The sequence below is a fragment of the Camelina sativa genome, chromosome 18 (assembly GCF_030686135.1).
Source record: "Camelina sativa cultivar CO46 ecotype springtype chromosome 18, ASM3068613v1".
Classification (NCBI taxonomy): domain Eukaryota; kingdom Viridiplantae; phylum Streptophyta; class Magnoliopsida; order Brassicales; family Brassicaceae; genus Camelina; species Camelina sativa.
This window is the reverse complement of record NC_141897.1, coordinates 2,986,850-3,007,750: the sequence shown is the minus strand read 5'-3', so window position 1 is coordinate 3,007,750 and position 20,901 is coordinate 2,986,850. Positions and strand designations below refer to the sequence as shown.

The following is a 20,901-nucleotide window of genomic DNA, read 5'->3' as shown; positions in this document are numbered from 1 at the left end:
AGAAAATTAAGGTTATTAAACTAAGATTGTGTAAAATAATTAAATCATTAAAAATGTGACTTAATCATAGCGTATAAATGACTTACTATGTATTTAAATCCCTTACTTTTTGTTATAATAATGAAAAATCAAAATAGAATCTCAAACACTAAACAAAACAAACTAAATATAACAAACAAATGGTCATGAAGTATATTACGGGTTAAAAAAATTGATATAAACATTTAACCGCACAAACGGTCGGAAAATTTAGTTATTCCTCTATTCGCAAAACATCCAATATTCAACAAACAGATACAATATAAAATATAAATAATAATAAAATTATATGCACTGCGGGTTAAAATCTAGTATGAGTTAAAACTTGAGAAACAAAGCTGCAGTAACCGAAACTTCCAACGGAGGCAGTATCCATTCTCATTTATGGTGTTAATATTAAAATGGGTGTTTCCAGTGGCGGATCTAGAAAAAATATTAGCATGAGGCACAATTCATGTAGTTAGTAAATATTTTAAAAATATTTTGTGTAAAATTACTAAAAACTGCATGAATTTTATAATAAAAAATGACTTCCATTGATTTTTATATTTATATATATACATATACTAGTTACATATATATCACAGAAAGTATATATAGATTGTAAATTATTACATAACTTTGACCAAAAATATGTTACCTAAAAAATGATTTTAATTAAATTTGCTCAAAATTGAAAGAAAATGTAAACATTAGAAAACAAATTATATAATAGAGATAGAGCAAATCAAAATAAAAGTAATAATGTGAAGAGATCAACCAAACGAAAATGGGAGAAGGGAGACTCCAATTCATCACTGTATATCTATATACTGCACAAATAACCAATTGATCTAACAAATAAGTATACAGTACACTATTGATTTTTTTTTTCAAATCAGCATGGGGCACGTGCCCCACCTTCTTCCTATGTGCATCCGCCCCTGTTTCACAAGACTTGTTCAAGATGACAGAGTCTTAATCGTTGAAACTATACACACACCAATTCAAATAATTCAAGTTGCTTTTAGATAATAGTATTATGATTTTGTTATTCGTTTTTTAATTACTTACATTACATTACCAAGTTCCAGGTTTACTCTATTATCACCAAGTTGCCTCAGAAAGACAGAACCACCTCAGAAACAAAGAATTTCCAAGAAACTACCAAATCTACGATTTTCAAGTCATGGCGGGTCAAACCATGGTCAGAATCAGCTTTGATAGGTCAGAAGAGACACTACGGTGGTCCTTTGTCCCCCATCTCTCTGCCGCACTTGGCCGTAAAGGCATCTTTGTGTCTACGAATATGCATGATGAGTCTGTTGCTTCTGTCTTGGTTTTTTCTAAAAACTACTTATCCTCCAAGGAATTGTTGGATGAAGTTTTTAAGACTAACCAACGGAGACATGACAAAGGCCATGTGGTGACCACTGTCTTTTATGGAGTTAGCAGATCAAATGTGCAAGAGCTGAAAGGTTTCGGCAAGACGCTCTTTGAGCATGGGGCTTCAGATCAAGTAACTCAATGGCGCAACGCTCTTACAGAAATATCAAACTTACTTGGCTATGAAGCAAGCAATTGTCAAAGGTTAGAAATACCTTCTTTATTTTTTTCCTTAATACATCATATAACATAGCAAGTGACAAGGGCAATACGGTTTTTGTAGTGAGTACGAAGTTGTAGAAAAAATTGCCAGAGATGTTTATGAGAAGATATTTCCAAAACAAAGAATCGGGATCTACTCTAGGATGCTGGCAGAAGTAGAAAACTTCCTATGCAAGCAACCCTGGGGAGTTAAAAGAATAGGGATTTGTGGTATGCCAGGCGTAGGCAAGACAGTGCTTGCTGAAGCAATCTTTGACCAAATGTCTGGTGACTATGAAGTCACTTGCTTCGTCCACAACTTTCATGTAGCTTATCATGAAAGGGGACTTTACGGGTTGCTTCAGGAACAAATCAAGAACCTTTCAAACAAAACACTTCAACAAAGAGTTCTTGTTGTTCTTGATGATGTGAGAAATCATCTAGATGCAGAGTCTTTTCTCGCTGAGCTTGTCTTATTTAGCCGTGGAAGCCTGATCATAGTTACCACCAGAGACGAGCAAGTGCTTTCTCAGTGTCGAGTCAATCAGACATACAAAGTTGAAGGGTTAAACATGGAAGAGGCTCTGCGACTCTTCTCTTGGTGTGCATCCGGAAGAGTTGTGACAGAGATTAATCTTCTTCCAGAGCATTCTAAGAAGGTGATTGAACATGAAAATGGAAACCCTTTAGCTCTACGGTTATACGCGGAAGAGATGTCATCACACAAGGAGCTGAATCAAAAGGAGATTTTGTTCCTCATGCAAACTCCTGCACATCAGATTATGGAAGTAGTCAAGAGTAGCTACTATGCACTTAATGACAACGAAAAGAACATACTTGTGTATATTGCATATTTCTTCATAGGCGCAAATGTTGAGTATGTGTCGAAACTACTTCAAGATCTTGGTTTCTTCCCAGAGATTGGAATCGACCGGCTGGTGGAGAACTCCCTGGTGAATATTTCAGAAAACATACTAGAAATGCATAGCATGATCGAGGCAGTAGTCCGGGAAATAGGGAGGTGTCATAAACTCAAAACCAGCGAAGACCACAAAATAAGTTTCAAATGTGTACTGGTCAGTCTTATTCTACCATGTTACATCCAAAAGAAAAAATTCACTTTAGTTTCTTGATCGTATACAAACTATTCTCTTGTTTGTTCTCAGGGCACTGAAGATATCGAAGCGATATCTCTTGACGCGTCTAACTTAAACTCAGATGTCAAACTTTCTTCACTTGCATATATGTACAACCTTAGATTCCTGAAGATTTACTATTCGGATCCTGAAAACAATCGCAAGGCTCTTGAGTCTTTGCCTGATGGGCTTAGACTTCTCCATTGGGAGTATTACCCTTTGCAAACCTTACCACAAGATTTTAATACAAGTAATCTGGTTGAGCTCAATATGCCTTACAGTCAACTCCAAAGACTTTGGGGAGGAACCAAAGTAAGCAAACTCAAATGAAACTTGAGACCTTTTCTGTTTTCCATTAGCCATTAACTTCAGTTGTGTTTTTCTTTTGTTTAGAACCTCAAGATGCTGAAGAGGATCAACCTTCGTCATTCAGAGAAGTTGTATGAAGCTGAGGAACTTTCCGGAGCTCTAAACCTTGAGCAAATTGATCTCAGCGGCTGTAAGAACTTGCAAAGTTTTCCAGCCATTCATCAATTGCAAAAACTCCAAGTTGTTGATCTCTCTGGTTGCACACAAATCAAACGTTATCCAGAGTTTCCATCTAATGTCACATTAAAATTCCAGGGAATTACCATTAAGAACTTCCTCTCTCCAGTTACATTCACCATCAAGAGCTTATTGGAGCTCTTTGACAACACTTCTGAACCCCATATCTTTGACGTTTGGAGACTCAGAAGCTTCTGGTGTAGCCAAGAAAGGATAACAAATCCGGGAATGGTGGAACCACCACCCACATTAGCTATGATACTGCAGAAAGCACTAAAAACAACCCCAAGTTTTCAGTTTAAGTACCCAAATTTAAGAATAGATTGATATATAGGTACACAAATCTGTCATCTTGAAGGCAGCATTTGGGGTCCAAGGATGAGAGACCCTGATTCATGATTCCTGATTCTTGTGCTGTTCTGGTGTCATTGTTCTGTTATGTTGTTAAAAGACGTTTTTATTTGAGTGTTGTTGTTTGCTTTTCGAATTATATATTGACTGGTTCTTGTGCGTAGTATTTCTTATACAGACTGAAAACTTTCAGGCCTTTGAGCCAGTAACTTCTTTTTTCTAGAGTCATTCCTCCGCTTAATATAACTTGTTTTTTTTTTGCTAATATCATTCCTGCATAAGTGAGTAAGTACAACAGAGCAGGAGTAATAGATATGACAAACCTGTAAAGCTTAGAAACCAAACAAAGCATACATAAAGTAAATGAAGCAGAGTATGGTTCTATGATCAAAAGGACAACAACAGGAAGCAACATAACCTTTACTCGAATCAATCGTGATAAGAAGCTAATAAACTTATTATAGGCACAGCCCCGTGTCTGACACAATGCCATCATAAAAAAACGCAGAGATCTGTAAAACCAAGTTTCAAACAGGATCATATAGTGAGAGCGTGTGGGAGATTGCAAAACCCTAGCATTTTGTGTTGTGTATAACGGGCTTTATTGAGCCCAATAAGGCACCCATTACAAATTGTTTCGGATATAGTTGTGGATTATTAACTAACTGGTAAAAAGGCATATGTAAAAACAGTGGAGGTTTTTGGGATCGACTCTCGGATGTTACATTTTTTAACAAAAATATTATAGAATACATATTAATTGTTTTTTTGTATTAACCAATTTTTTTAGGGAAATTTTCATGAAGACTACTAAAATAATTTTTTTTATACAACCACACTTTATATTTAGTAGTATATGCCACAACCTAATCATCAATTTTTCTATTCCTAAATGTAGGAACTAAAAATAAAATTGATCACTCAAATACCATCAACAAAAATCATTCAATAACTTGTCCAAATTAATAATTTACTACTAGGAGATATCCTCTGCTTTAAGTACGGGTCAACATTAATTTTTTTTTTCAATATAATAATAAAAATTAGAATTGTTCTGTAAAGTTATTTTGTTTGAGATAATATTTATTTTAATTGTTCTGTAAATCTATTAGTCTTTTTGAATACTAATTATTTTAGAATGTTATAGTATTTTATGTTTGACTTCTATTACAGTTTTATATTGTTTGTTTGTTGTATTTGCATTATTATTTTATGAAATATGAAGTAGTAATTTTAATATTATAATTGTGAACAAATAAAAATTATTAATTTATCATCAATCTAAATTTAATTTTACCAACCAGCCAATGTGGAAATTAAAACCCACATTTTTTTATAGATCGAGTAATATATCTTCGTTTTAAAAAATTCAAATCACAACATATGCAGAAAAAATTCTGTATTTTATTAATCATAAGTATTATATGGAAATTCCAAACAATTTGTAAATAAAAGAAAATAAAGATGATAGGGGAATCATAATTTGAAATCTTACCAAAATCTTCGAAATTTAGTTATTAAAAATAATTATATTGTGTACTTGGATATAAAATCTTTGTTTTTGAAATTCTGATTGGTTTCTATTTTTTAAAAATATATTTGATAATTTTCGTCCATTCCATAATTTATTAGAGATAGAAAATATTTTTTTTCTAGATTTTTATATTTGATCTGTCAGCATTTTTTATTTTTCAATTAATTATATTTATTTAATTAATTAACTAAGATTAAGTTTTTCTAATGATAATTGAATGCAATTTTTTACACATTTTAAAGCTAATTTCATATTTGTACTTTTCGATTAATATAGTAGAATATCTGGAAGTTTTAGCTTAACATGTTAATACACTAATAGTTAAACTCATGATGACCAGCCACGGAAAAAAAAAACCAAGGAACAAAAAGACATTACCAAGAAAAAATGGCATTTGGAATGAAAACTGCAGGTTCTGTCAATGGCCATATGTCTAATGATTGTAGCAACGACCGCTATCGAAGTTGATGGCCGAATCCATATCCGACTGAGCTTAGCTGATTTTGGTGGAGGTTGTTGCAACGTGTTCATTAACACTTGTTGTTTTCCTAAACATTAACATAACTAGGTATGAAAGTACAACAGAGATTTGAAGGTAACATGAAGCTGTGAAGTGTTTTAGACGTCTGATATGCTGACGTGGCATGACATGCTGATGTGGAAAAATATTGTGGACACGATGACAAGATGCGTGAAAAGGAAGGAAGAAGAGATCAATATATATTCAAAGATATTGAGAATATATTTGATAAGAAAAGATAAAGGAATACACAAAGATCTAGGTTATAGATCATTTGTGGGGTTATAAGTAGACCAGGGCTAGCCGCAAAAAGAGCTAGCACTCATGGGATAAAAGTTGTGAGATTTGTAAACCTTCAAGCAAACACAAAAAGCTTTGAAGGTGAGTGTGTTTTAACTCTTTTAGATCTACACAGGGTGTTGTGTTAGACAGATAGGAGAGTGAGCTTAGTTTTCAAGTCTTGTAAGAAATGAAAGTTTTTATAAGATTGATTAAAGCGTTTGCTTGGCGCGTTCCAAGTGTTTTATTGTGTGTGTTGTGTTCTCTATACCTTTACAATTGGTATCAGAACAGACACCTGATAAAAAGTTCTGGTATATTTTTCAACAGGTGAGAACTTGCGACTAGGGTATGGAGAAATCACTGGAGGTTGTTGCGTTACAAGGACCATTGAAACTGGATCCGGAATGCTTTGGTTACTAGAAAGTCTCAATCAAGCAAGTCATCTCAAGCATTGACATGTAAGCTTGGTTTGCAGTGGAGGACGGGTGGTCTCATCCAACTGAGAAGAATGAAGAAGGCGAACTGGTGCAGAAACACATAAAGAAATGGACAGCTGAAGAAAAGGCTGAGTCCAAGTACAACTCACAGGCGCTGTCGGTCATCTTCAAATCTCTGCCAAGAGACATCTTTAACCAAGTTCAAGGTTATGTGTCAGCTAAGGAGGCGTGGGATATTCTGGTCGTCACGTTTGAAGGCACATGCCGAGTTAGGCGCACAAGGCTGGACAATCTTGCATCTGACTTTGAGAACTTGCAAATGACTGAAACCGAATCTATGGCAGATTATTGTAGTCAGTTGAGTGGTATTGCTCAATAATCTGTTGTTATGGGCAAACGATACAAGGACAAGAAGCTAGTCAAGAAATTTCTCAGAAGTCTACCTGACAAGTTTCAACCGCACAGATCTGCTATTGATGTGTCTCTGAACTCTGATGAGCTCAAGTACAATAAAGTCGTTGGGATGATGCAGGCGTTTGAGATGCAACTAAAGAAGAAAGAGAAGATCAATGCTAAGTCATTTGCTCTTAAAGCTATAGAGGAACAGAGGCTTGCTGAATCTCAGGAGCTTGAAGACGAAGAAAAGGTGGGTCTGTTGGTTAAGAAGTACTTTCTCAAGATGGAGAGAGGTCAGCGAAAGGGAACTACATCACTCAGAAATGCTGATTCTGACAAGGGGTTCAGGAAGAGTAATAAGCCGGAGCGTCAGTATGCTGAATGTGAAGGGTATGGGCATTACAAGGCTGAGTGTCCAAATAACAAACGTAAGAACTCTTTGCAATGCTATGGGTGCAAGGGTTTTGGTCATACCAAGACTAATTGTCCTTCACAAGGTAATAAGCAGACGTCCTACATCACATAGAGTGAAAGAAATTCTGATTAAGATGACAACAAAGTTGAAATTCTGAACAACTTTGTGGCTCTGCTGGGAGTCATCGAGGAAGATGAAGGAGACGAAGCTCTGTTGTTAGAAGAAGACTTTGACAAGAAGATTGAATCTGACTCAGATGGAGAGGAGGCTGACTTGTCAATGGAATATCAGTTAGGGCTTCTTATTCATACTGTTGTGCAAAAGACTCAAGATAACAGTGAGCTGTCTGCCGAGAAAGATACTCTTCAGATGAACATTGCAATGTTGTCTAAGGAACTGAGTGAAGAAAAAGCCAAGTCTCTGCGTCTTGAGAAGCAATTGTAGGAACAACTGAAGAACCTCAGGATGCTGAGTAAAGGAACTAAAGATCTGGACATCTTACTCAGTACTGGACAATCAAGCACTGCAAAGTGGGGTCTGGGGTATTAAGGAATCAGCTCTGACTAGTCCACACAATTTGTTAAAGGGCAAAACACTGAGCAGAAACTCAAAGAACAACCTGTTGCATCAATCGCTCAACTTAATCAGTTCCCTAAGGTGAACCCGCATCACAGGCGGATGATTATGCAACGGGAGTTGCCTGGAAGACAGTCATATGGTTCACATAATTACCAACAGCCTGCTCAGCGCTCTGTTAGTCTCAGCAGGAGAAGAGGATGTTGGTATTGTGGTCATCTAAACCACTATAAGGTCCAGTGCTACCAGTTTCAGAATTGTGTGACAAATCTAGTGCATAATGGTGGTTTATATCCAGCTGTTAGAAGAGTTAGTCAAGGGTCTGTCAGGAAAGATGATCTCTACTGTCATGTTGCATACACATCGGATAGAACTAAGGTTGATCAGGCTAAATGATACTTTGACAGCGGATGCTCCAGACATATGACAGGTGCTCTTGACAATTTGTCTCATATAGAAGATGTTGCTGGTGGAAGAGTCACATATCGAGATGGAGGAAAGGGCACAATCCAAGGAAAGGGTGCAACAAGTGGTGACGCTCAACCACATCTGAAGGATGTGTTCTTGGTGGATGGTGGATGACTACACTCGCTACGCCTTGGTAAGGTTTCTTCGTGATATATCTGATACTCTTGAGTGCTTTCGTATTCTTGCCATGCAGATTAAAAGTGAGAAATGCTCAATCGAAACCATTCAAAGCGATCATGGTGGTGAGTTTCAAAACGACATATTTGAACAAATATGTGGGCATCAAGGCATTACACATCAATGCTCTACACCAAGAACGTCCGAACAGAATGGTGTTGTTGAACGTAAGAACATGACGCTACAAGAGATGGCACGAGCTATGCTGCATGGAAATCAGGTTCCTCATCGGTTCTTGGATGAAGCTGTGAACACAGCCTGTTATATCATCAATCGTGTGCATGTTCACCCAAGGACCAGTAAGACTCCCTATGAGCTTTGGAAAGGGAAAATCTCCAACCGTGCACTATTTCCATGTGTTTGGATGCCTCTGCTATATTCTGAATGATAAGGATCAGTTGGGTAAATTTGACTCCAAGAGTGATGAAGGCATCTTTCTAGGTTATTCTGGACATAGAATTGTCTTTCGTGTTTACAACAAACGTTTGCGATCTGTTCAGGAGACTGTCAATGTAGTGTTTGACAACACCTCATTCCTACGGGTTGCAGTGGTGCCTATTGTCTCTGACACATACCTGGTAATTGATGCTAAGAAGTCTGTGCCAGAATCTGCCAGTCCTGTTATCTCTGACAGGCATGTTTCATCTCCAGATTCAATTCCTGTATCTTCTCAGGTTCATCGGAATCACTCCTCTACTGATGTTATAGGTGCGATTCAGGGGGGTAGAGTTACCAGAGGGAAGCAAATTGATTTTGCTCAGCTGGCTGGGAAGAAACAAAAGGTTGTCGTTCCGGAGTCTGTCTCTCAAGATTCCTATATAGTGCAATTTGCATGTTTTTTTTCTTCTATTGAGCCCAAGAATCACGTGAGGCACTTCGTGATGAGTTCTGGGTTGCTGCTATGCAAGATGAGTTGGAACAATTTGAACGTAGTGATGTTTGGGAACTCACCCAGCGTCGTGCTGACGTCAATGTAGTAGGAACAAAGTGGATATTCAAGAATAAGAGTGATGCTAGTGGCTGCATTGTGAGGAACAAAGCAAGGTTGTTAGCTTAAGGTTATTCTCAAATTGAGGAAATTGACTTTGGTGAAACCTTTGCTCAGGTGGCAAGGTTGGAGTCAATCAGGTTTATGTTTGGTATGGCATATGCTCTTAAGTTCACCTTGCATCAGATGGATGTTAAAAGTGCATTCCTAAATGGAATACTACAAGAGGAGGTTTATGTTGAGCAGCCAAAAGGCTTAGAGAACTCACAACATCCTGAGCATGTTTATCGACTGAAGAAAGCCCTATATGGTCTAAAGTAGGCACCACGAGCATGGTATGAGAGGCTGACTACGTTTCTAATGGATCAAGGATACAGTCGAGGGAGTGTTGACAAAACGTTGTTTGTTCTTAACAGCAACAACGACCTGATGTTTGTTCAAATCTATGTAGATGACATTGTTTTTGGTTCCACTTGTCAACCTCTCGTAAAACAGTTTATGGAGAGCATGTCTCAGGAGTTTGAGATGAGTATGGTGGGAGAGCTAAGGTACTTTTTGGGATTGCAAGTTGTACAATTGGCTGATGGGATCTTTGTATCTCAAAAGTACTTATGCTAAGGAGCTTGTACAACGATTTGGATTGGGAAAGAGTAAAGAAGCAAAGATTCCTATGGGCGCAAATGACTAACTCTCCAAGGACGAAGAAGGAGAGGATGTAGATGAGAGAATATACAGAGGAATGATTGGAAGTCTATTGTATTTGACTGCTAGTCGGCCAGACATATGTCTGTCAGTAGGGATCTGTGCACGCTATCAAGCCAAGCCCAAGATGTCACACTTACTAGCTGTAAAGAAGATCATGAAGTACATCAAAGGGACATTGGACTTTGGTATTTACTATACCAAGGATATCAACACCGGTCTGAGTGGGTATTGTGATGCTGATTGGGCAGGATATGGATGATCGTCGCAGCAAAAGTGGAGGGTGCTTCTTCATGGGCAACAACTTGCTATCATGGCACAGAAAGAAACAAAACAGTGTCTCTCTATCAACTGCTGAGGCTGAGTACATTGCGTTAGGAAGTTGTTGCACACAACTCCTTTGGATGCGACAGATGGCCTCTGATTATGGTATGAATTCCGATACTCTTTTAATTCATTGTGATAATTTGAGTGCAATAAATATTTCAAAGAATCTTGTTCAGCATTCACGAACCAAACATATTGATATTAGACACCACTTTGTTCGTGAACTAGTTGAGGCGAAACTGATCGAGATTGACCATGTGAGCACTGATTTGCAGTTAGCTGATTTGTTTACCAAGCCTCTGGACTTCAACAGATTTGTAAATCTGAGGAAGTCCATTGGTGTATGTGAATTCTAACATGTTTTGCCTAAGCTGTGTTGATCAGAGACAGGAACGTGTGCTAGGACAGATCATGGAAATCCTAGAATATATAGAAGATCAACACTCTTAAAGCAACTGTAGGAAATAGCTGTCTGTCATGCCGGTCTATCCATCCTGTCAAATGTTGTCATGTTTTAAGGAGGTCAAAGAGCTGTGAAGAGACACACACATACATCCTCAAGAATAAAACTCTGATTGGATGACAAGTCTGATATCAGTGATTGACAATCTCTCGTGATGTCACTGATGTTCATAACGGTGAAACAGCTAACAGAAGGCTGAGAAACATATTAAAAAAAAAAAATTATATATGTGTGTGCTTTTCAAAGAGAGAATCTCCAGCTGCCTTAACATGTTGGATTGGATTGCAGACTAAAGGCATGCTAGTGTGAAAGACTACACAAATGCATCAAGTCTCCGAGCTTCAACAATTCAAGAGGTTGTGATAGCTCCTGGCAAAGGGTTCTAAAAAAAAGGTTGACACAACAAAGGTATGTTTAGTGCTTGTTTATGCTCATGTGTGTTTTTCTCGATCTGAGTGCCTTCATGTTCATCGTTAGTGGATGTGTGTATCAGATGTTTTGGTTCATGAACATATTCAGTTTTCCTTAAAGGGGTGAAGGATGTGATATATTAGGATCTTGTGATTAATGCAATTGAGATTAAAAAGGGGAAAAAGATCCGATGTACCATAACAGATTCATTGAGTGTTTTCAGGGTTGAGATGGTTGGTGAGCCGAGGCTTTACAGCCCAATAGGTTTCACGAGGGTGTATAAAAGGAGTGGCTAGGGTTTTGAATTTTTCTCATCATCCTTGCGATTTCAATTCTTTGTCGATTACGCTTCTAATCTCTTTTCTCCTCTAATTTTGTACTCTAACTTTTGATCACCATGAAATTTGTGTTTAGTGGCTTCCACTATTATTCTAGTTCAGATGAGGAGCTTCACGCCCCTCTGTCAACCTTCCCTCCGTTGTCTCCTTATGTTCCGATTGATCCTACCACGACGATGGTTGTCTACGAACCTCGCGACGAATCACCTACAGCAACTCTGGTGCCGAAGAATCCTTTGCCCAGGCCGGCTGCTGTCGAGGTGGATCACGACACATGCAACTCTTCGTCTTCTCTGCCAAGGAAGGTGCAATCTCGTTTTCCGGTGGTTGATCTCACCGGTGATGTCCCTGTGCCAACTTATCGAATCAAGGAATCTTGTCCCAGCTGCGCAAGCGACAATCAACTGCTGATGCCGACAGCCGCGACTTCCCGAGGTGCGGGCTCCAAGGACTTTGATCCCAAGCGCTTCGATTCGTTTGAGGCATCCCATAGGTATGGTTTTTTCGCCTCACGAACTCTTGCTCCAGAAGTCTGCTTTACTTTAGGAGCTGATGATCAGGCTAGGGAAATGATAGATATGGCTGGGCTGTTGGGAATCCAAGCTCAATTTGGGTTCCAATTACCGTTTCCTAGTCTCATTCATCAGCTGTTAGAGGCTCAACGACATGTTCCCAGTCGTCGACCACAAGACACCAAGAAGTCCAAGTGTAAGAAGACTGTCACATCTTCTGCTAAGCCAGACCTTCGTAGTGGGTCATCTGCAGAGCGCAAAGCCATCCGGTTGGCCATCCAAATTCTGCAAGGCGCTTTGGAAGCTGGTAAGTAGTCCCTTCTCTGTGTGCACTTCTATGTTGCTCTTAATATTTTTGACTAAACTGTGCCAACCAAGCAGGGGGAGATGAGTCTGATTCAGATGCTTGAGGGGGAGTTTGAGCTGAGGGGGAGATGTTAGCTGTTTTTATTTGCCTCTTGCAATTTTTATTTTTTTTCGGACTTGTAGTTTAATTTTCTTTTCAGATTTGTGTCCTGACTTTAGTTTGGAATTTGAGACTTGTTTTAGATTTGTTTGGTCTCAGTGTTTATTTGGTGATCGTTTAACTGTTTGGTGCCTTTGAGCGATGTGATGCACTGTTGGTACAGTTGTGAATGCTTTTGGCTGTTGTTGTTTGTGTTTTGACAGGTTAAATGCAATGGATGCTTGTTTGACAAGTTCAGTCAAAAAGGGGGAGATTGAAAGTGCAACAGAGCTCTGAAGGTAACAGGAAGCTGTGAAGTTTCTCAGAGGTCTAATAGGCTGACGTGGCATGACGTGCTGATGTGGAGAAATATTGTGGACGCGATGACAAGATGCGTGAGAAGGAAGGAAGAAGAGATCAAGATATACTCGTAGATATTGAGAGTATATTTGATAAGAAGAGATATGGGAAGATATTTTCTTAGGGATAAGTAATATTTCCTTTTAGTTAGGATACACAAAGATCTAGGTTAGAGATCATTTATGGGGTTATAAGTAGACGAGGGCTAGCCGCAAAAAGAGTTAGCACTTGTGGGATAAAAATTGTGAGATTTGTAAACCTTCAAACAAACACAAAAAGCTTTGAAGGTGAGTGTGTTTTAACTCTTTTAGATTTACACAGGGTGTTGTGTTAGATAGATAGGAGAGTGAGCTTAGTTTTCAAGTCTTGTACGAAACGAAAGTTGTTGTAAGATTGATTAAAGCGTTTGCTTGGCGCGTTCCAAATGTTTTATTGTGTGTGTTGTGTTTTCTATACTTTTACAAGGTTAACATTCGCGTTATGCGGCAAGATATATTTTAAAGTAATGTTGTTGTTTATATGTTTGATAGACAAATTAAAGGCTTCAAGTATTTCATATCTTGACTTACACAGATAATTTCAACTTAAGTTGATTTATCTTTCTATATATTTATATGTTGAGGTTATTTATATATATATATATATATATATATATATGTGATAATAAGAGGAAATAGATGATGGAAAAACATCATCAAAGCTTAAATGTTTTTCTTTCCTCGTAAATGGAAATTTGTTAGCCACTTGTCTTTAAAACCAGAGAATCAATATTCAAGATGAAATATAATTCAACAAGAATATATGTCCATATAACGCATTATCTTTGACTCAGACTTTGAAATTCATGCTATTGGTACATGGCAGCTTCTCCTCCTAGCATAGTTGCCTCAACTCCAAAATTCAATGGACACTCTTATCATATATTTTGATCCACTATGAACACTCTTATCATACCTCTCATCTACATTTTTTAATCATTTTTTATGTTTTGTCGTTGTAAAAAAAACTTTGTTAAAGTAAGTGTTTATTTGTGCCCCATGTAAACTTTCCTCCTGGATCTGTCACTGCTTTCAAAGTATCATTTAAATCTCAAAGTTTTCAAACTTTTGAATAAAATAGTTAAGTTTTGTTAACTGAACATTTCAGTTCCATTATCAATCTGACCAAAACAACATCGTTTTACAATAAATTAGAAAAAAAAAACTGAATCCAATCTGGATCGAACCTCTTACTCCGATGTTTATAACAAACACTCTGTCATCAAGCTAAGAGAATATTTAAGTCATGTTGCAAACATATTTGTATCTATACACAATTGATTAAAAATAGAAAATAAACTAAAAGATCAGTCATGGCTAAGCTCTTCACCACCGCTCGTTCTTCGCTTCCTCTGTAAACTCAAATAAATTCAAGCTAATTACGAAGTATCCAATGGTAATATAAATCTTGTGAACATCAATGGAAATAGCAAAAATGTAGTGATAAAATTCAAACTCCTTTTATTTTTTTATTATACAGACACAAATTTACATACGAGAAAATGTAAGACAATCCAAGCCTTAAATCACTTGATAAAGTCTCCAAATTTAATCTCATCATGGGCTACGAAACTCTAAAACACACACACAGACATATCACTAGTAAAAATAGAGCGTATAGCTATAACATCCACAAACCAGATATGGCATTTTTGGTCTGAGTTCGATTGGTTTCCAGTTCGATTGGTTTGTTTTAATTGTTGTTTGGTTCGGTTTGGTTCAATTAGAAACCCCTAAACCAAGTATATAAGTGGAGAAGCGCCGAATTAAGGGTTTTCGGGTGTTGTTTTGTCGCCATTGAGTGAGAAAAGAGAGAAATAGAGATAAAGTTTTGGAGAGAGTTTCTGTGAGATTTTGGATCTGTTCTTGGTGTTTTTGGAGAGATCTATAGCGGTAGAAGGGAAAGTTTTTGCTGGGAACGAAGGGGGAGCTTTCTAAGGGTTTGGTTCCATCATTTCTCAATCAAATCTTCCTGTAAAAGAGGTGATTGCTTGACCATGGCTGATCTAAGCCTGAGATCTCTTTTTTTTGGTTGTTCCTTGTCTATTTGTGGTGTTTGCTTGCTTGGGTTTGTTGTTTTAGTGATCCCCATAGGTTCCTGAGGCGATTGGGAGAGTTTGAGACGGTTTGTGATGATTCGAAATGGAGGATCGACGTTCAGATTCGTGCATTTCGCGTCTGCAAAAGCAGTGTCGATCAACACTAGTGTGGTGTCGGTCGACACCTTGTTGTGTTAGCGTCGATCGACACCAGTCTAGTGTCGGTCGACACCACTCTTAACCGATTATGTGTTTGTTTGTTTGATGTGTTGATTGTGTTTATTGGCTCAACTTAACAATAGAATTTCAGTTGCTTGTGTGTATAGCCCAGTAGATGGGAGGATGGCCTCACTGAGTATTTATAATAATACTCATGCATCTCAAAAATATGTGTTTGTGGTGCAGGTAAAGGCAAGTGTGATCGTGGAATCAGGGCGATGAGGAGGAGGATGTTCTAGAGGCTTGAATGATTGTGGTCTAGCTATTGTTAGGTTGCTAGTGTTGAGTTGATAGAATTTTGTAGGATGTTGGAATTTGGTTATTGCATTATTGGTTTAATGGAATTGTTTTGTTATCTGCTGTTGTGATTGTTGCTAGGTTGTTAGTGGGTATGAGACCACTAGTGAATTAATATTAAAAAAAAAACGGGAACAGTTGTTTCATTTTGGTATCAGAGCCCTTACGGTTCTAGGACTAGGGTTCACTGTGCTTTTACTGTTGCTGTTTGGGATTTCATGCTAGAGTTGATTATGTGATTTAGTCAATTGTGTGTGGCATGAGGTCCTAGAACATCCTCTTCGAGCCTACTTTATGATTCCACGGTGAGTTGTGTTCTTGTGTTATTAGAATTATGTGTTGTTTAGCCTTCTGTTCTTGGTGATACAGATGGTTAGAGGTGAGGTTGCTATTGGTCGTGGTCGTGGTCGTGGTCGTTGTCGGGGACGAGGTCAGGTTCCCAAGGCCAGTGAGAGTGTGACCCAGAGCATGGAAAGTGAGGAGGTAGCGGAGTCACAAGTTCATCCTAGTGTGTCTGGAGACCAGGCTGATTTGGATGACGACAGGGCGGATGGGCCTGGTGTCGGTCACGGTGTTGCCCTGGGTGTGGGGGTTGCAGCAGAGGGTGCTCAATGCAGGGGGGATGTCTTGTTGGGCTTGCTAACTCAGGTTTTAGTGCGGCTTCCAACAGCGGTGCCTCTAGTGGTTGGTGAGCAGGTTCCGGTAGTGCCGCCAGTGGTTGGTGGGCAGGTTCTAGTAGTGCCGCCAGTTGTTGGTGGGAGGGTCCCAGCGGTGCCGCCTGTGGCAGGTTTGCAGCCAGGTGTGCCGCCGGGGGCTGAGGTAGTGCACGCTCAGTACGTGCAGATGATGGTGCAACTGCATCGAGTGGGAGTAGGATCTTTCTCAGGAGGTACGGATCCGTGTGTAGCGGATGAGTGGAGGGAGCAGATGGAGGATCTTTTCCGTTTGCTTCGGTGTCCTGACCAGTTTAGGGTGGACTGGGCAGTGCATTACTTGTCAGGTGATGCATGTGTGTGGTGGAGGTCGGTGACAACACGGAGGGTGCAGCGGGATATGACTTGGGTAGATTTTGTGAGGGAGTTTAACTCCATGTATTTTCCACAAGAGGCTCTTGATAGCATGGAGGCACGGTTCTTGGGGTTGACTCAGGGGGACCATACAGTGCGGGAGCTGGATGCTGAGTTCAGTCGGCTTGTGGGGTATGCAGGCCGGGCTTGGGAGCCAGAGTCGGCTCAGGTGCGAAGGTTCTTGTTGGATTTGCGGAATGATCTGAGGATTCGGTGTAGAGTGATGAGCTATGCTACGAAAGCGGAGCTGGTTGAGGTTGCAGCTGGGCTAGAGGACGACTTGAGGTCCAAGCGGTAGGCTCTGGCTAGAGCGGGTTGATGGATTGGATTATGGTATCCTATATTTCTTATGTATTTTCGTTGGGGTTGAAACGATTATGACATTTTTGAGATTAATAAGATGAGTATTTTTTTTCTTTATGGTTGACTGTTGTTGTCATGGGAAAAAGAAAAAAATATATATAGCTCGGGTTTCTATTTTCGGGTGTTTCCATAAATAGAAAGTTTCCACAAAAAGGAGGTTTCCAGAGTTAGAAAGTTTCTAAAAAGGGAAAATTTTTGTGGAATGTATTGAGGTAGATCTAGTCGAGAGATACTCGATGGCATCAGACTTGTTTACTCAAGGCTGTGAGGGCCCAACTCATGTGATACCGATAGCTTGATGGACTTTGTGGCCAGAGAGTGGGAGTGGTATGTTGCTTTGGATGACGATATGAGAGCGCGCTTTAGGGTGACGACCCAAGAAAGGGATTTTTGAGACTCCCTAGATCTTGTAGTTGGGAGTCGCGGCTTGGCAGTGAGCCGGTATGTCTCGAGGGTTGCGACCCGAGAGCGGGGGGAACGTGTGTGTGTGACTTCCTGGATGCCGTAGCTTAAGGCGGTTGTCCTGATAAAGAGCCGGCATGATTCGTTGGTTGCGACCACGGAAGAGGGAAGCACTGAGTTGTGAGAAAATAGGGTCTTGGATGCGAGTATATTGGCTATAGGGAAACCTCGGTGTTCAGTCAGAGGTGTGCGGGCTGTTGCGACAGTTGCACGGGAAACCTTGGCTGATGGTATTCAGTCCGGTCGGAGGATGTGCGGGCCGTTTTGACGGTGGCATGGAGGTCCTTGCCGGATGGACGGTGCTGTGGGATTCGAGGACAAAACCTTGTTGGTGGGGAAGAATTGTAACATCCGCGAACCAGATATGGCATTTTTGGTCTGAGTGTCCATCGACACCAATATTTCCAGTTTGATTGGTTTGTTTTAATTGCTGTTTGGTTCGGTTTGGGTCAATTAGAAACCCCTAAACCAAGTATATAAGTGGAGAAGCGACGAATTAAGGGTTTTAGGGTGTTGTTTTGTCGTCGTTGAGTGAGAAAAGAGAGAAATAGAGAGAAAGTGTTGGAGAGTGTTTCTGTGAGATTTTGGGTCTGTTCTTGGTGTTTTTGGAGAGATCTATAGCGGTAGAAGGGAGAGTTGTTGCTGGTAACGAAGGGGGAGCTTCCTAAGGGTTTGGTTCCATCGTTTCTCAATCAAATCTTCCTATAATAGAGGTGAGTGCTTGACCATGGCTGATCTAAGCCTGAGATATCTTTTGTTTGGTTGTTCCTTGTCTATTTGTGGTGTTTGCTTGCTTGGGTTTGTTGTTTTAGTGATCCCCATAGGTTCGTGAGGCGATTGGGAGAGTTTAAGACGGTTTCATGGTGATTCGAAACGGAGGATCGGTGTTCAGATTCGTGCAATTCGCGTCTGCTGAAGCAGTGTCGATCGACACCTTGTTGTGTTAGCGTCGATCGACACCAGGTTGTGTTAGCGTCGATCGACACCAGTCTGGTGTCGGTCGACACCACTCTTAACCGATTATGTGTTTGTTTGTTTGATGTGTTGATTGTGTTTATTGGCTCAAGTTGCTTGTGTGTGTAGCCCAATAGATGGGAGGATGACTTCACTGAGTATTTATAATAATATTCATGCATCTCAATATGTGTTTGTGGTGCAGGTAAAGGCAAGTGTGATCGTGGAATTAGGGCGATGAGGAGGAGGATGTTCTAGAGGCTTGAATGATTGTGGTCTAGCTATTGTTAGGTTGCTAGTGTTGAGTTGATAGAACATTGTAGGATGTTGGAACTTGGTTATTGTATTATTGGTTTAATGGAATTGTTTTGTTATCCGCTGTTGTGATTGTTGCTAGGTTGTTAGTGGGTATGAGACCAATAATGAATTAATATTAAAAAAAAAAACGGGAACGGTTATTTCAATAGCCATGAAAAATTCTGTGACTAAAGGTATATTTTCGTGGCTATATGACCACACAGACACGAAAAAAAATCGTATTGATACGATCGTGACCTAAAAAAATTTGTGTCTTTTCGTGACATTATAACTAGTGGCGGACCCAGGAAAATTTTTTACCCAGGTCAAAATTTTTATTTTTACATAGTTAAATATTTAAAATAGAAAAACATAAAATATTGATGTAGAGTGGGAGTGTTGAACTTAGGTTTAGGGGTGTCAGCACATTGAAAACCAACTGAACTAATGAAACTTCAATAATTTACATACAAAACAATGTTTTTTAAGATTTTACCCAGGTCAGTTGACCCTCTAGCTTCTATTTGGGTCCGCCGTTGATTATAACCACGGTTTTGGCAAGCGTAGTTCGTAACTTGGTTAGTCACAAATTTGCCAGATAAATATCCGTGGTTAGTAGCCACGAAATAATCAATGACTAATTTGTGGCTTTTCATATAGTTTTAATACAAAAAAATGGCTATTATAGAATAATACAAAATATCAAAATGATTTGTTCATTAAAAAGCCAAAAAAAATTTTGATTATACAAAACAATATTGAAATAGATAATAGAAAATGCTTCAACGAAAAATGCTTTTGTTCTCCGCCGCTCTCCTCCGCCACCGCACTTTCCTTCTCTCGCTATATGCGTTTACTTTTTAGATCCTAAGAAACAAAACAAAAATCCAATTGTTGTAGGTTGATTTGGGGGTGGTCAGAAACAAGAGATTTACCTTTTAAACATCGAAGAGTGTTGACGGCTATGAGATCTGGAAAAAATGGTTAGATCTGAAACAAAATGGTTAGATCTGAAACAAAGAGGAAAAAAGGGATTTACCTTTGAGCGGATTGAATCCAAGACGAAGATCAGGGATTCGCTGTCAAATTTCACAAACATATCCGAATCTAAAGCGTTGATGGTTGAATGGGTCTGGGATTGTTGAAATAGGAAAAGCAAATACATTGAAGAAGATGAAACATTGGAGAAGGAGAAGAAAATGTACTAGCGGATTCAAGTCGGAGGTTTGTGGGCGATGATGGTCAGAGGCTTGGCTGGACGGAGGCTTGATGATTCTTGAAGAGGGAGATTCATGTAAGAGATAGAAGAGTGACTGGTTTTTTTCTAAGTTTTAAGTCGACGGATTTGAGTGTGAGAGTACTTTGTTTTCTTTTTTTTTTTCCTTTTTTGTCAAACAAATAATTTTTAATAAGTGATATAATCTGAAACAAAATAATTTGGGGTCAAAGATTTCAGCTAATCCAAGAAACTCAAATATTTGGGTGCCAAAAAAATTTAGCTATTCCGGAAAAACCAAAACCTATTAGGATAAATAATAAATTATGGCAGCTTATTAGTCATGGTTAAACCACGTATATTCAACCATTGTTTTTTAGAAATTTTTTTTTAAACAACATTTATTGTATTTGGATTTGGGGCCATAAATAATCAGCACCGGCTCTGGCAACACGTATATATCGAAAATTATTTTAGGGTTTGATTAATTACTTTAAGGATATTTATGGCCCAAACAAAGAAGTCAAACATTCAACACTAGGGAGCAAGCAAGAATCGAAAGAAAGTTTTGTCCTTAATTAGAAAAGTGATTGTCTATGATCCTCATATGTAAGAAGAACTATTTTAAACAAATATAAAATTGTGCTTGACACTTAATTAGTAGTTGGTGAATGGTGACCGTACGTGTTCTTTATAAGATTTCTGTTTTTTTTTTTTTTTTACTTTTAGATTTTCATATGTTTATCTCTGCTCAAATTACGAAGTTTATCAAACATATAAAACTTTTTTATAGAGATAAACATATGAAAATCTTATAAAGATAACGTACGGTACAAATCTATTTTTTGGTGAATGGTGACCGTACGTGTTCTTTATAATATGTTTATATTTTTAAGCAGAAATCTACTTTTAGAGATAAACATATGAAAATCTTATAAATACTGTTTTATATGAAAATCT

General features: G+C 38.7%; 2 protein-coding genes across 2 annotated transcripts; both read left to right on the top strand.

Moving 5' to 3' along the window:
• The first annotated feature begins 881 nt into the window (after positions 1–881).
• Positions 882–3,801, top strand: LOC104760405 (disease resistance protein RRS1B-like). The gene is made up of 4 exons (XM_010483328.3): positions 882–1,608; positions 1,688–2,681; positions 2,772–3,053; positions 3,135–3,801. Exons 1-4 carry the CDS (start codon positions 1,208–1,210, stop codon positions 3,612–3,614), a joined length of 2,157 nt encoding a protein of 718 aa, XP_010481630.1. The 5' UTR covers positions 882–1,207; the 3' UTR covers positions 3,615–3,801.
• Positions 3,802–6,322: 2,521 nt separating this feature from the next.
• Positions 6,323–6,790, top strand: LOC147921430 (uncharacterized). Its single transcript, XM_087497679.1, has 2 exons — positions 6,323–6,386; positions 6,450–6,790. The coding sequence occupies exons 1-2, from the start codon at positions 6,323–6,325 to the stop codon at positions 6,788–6,790; spliced, it is 405 nt and encodes a 134-aa protein (XP_087353805.1).
• The last annotated feature ends 14,111 nt before the right edge of the window (positions 6,791–20,901 follow it).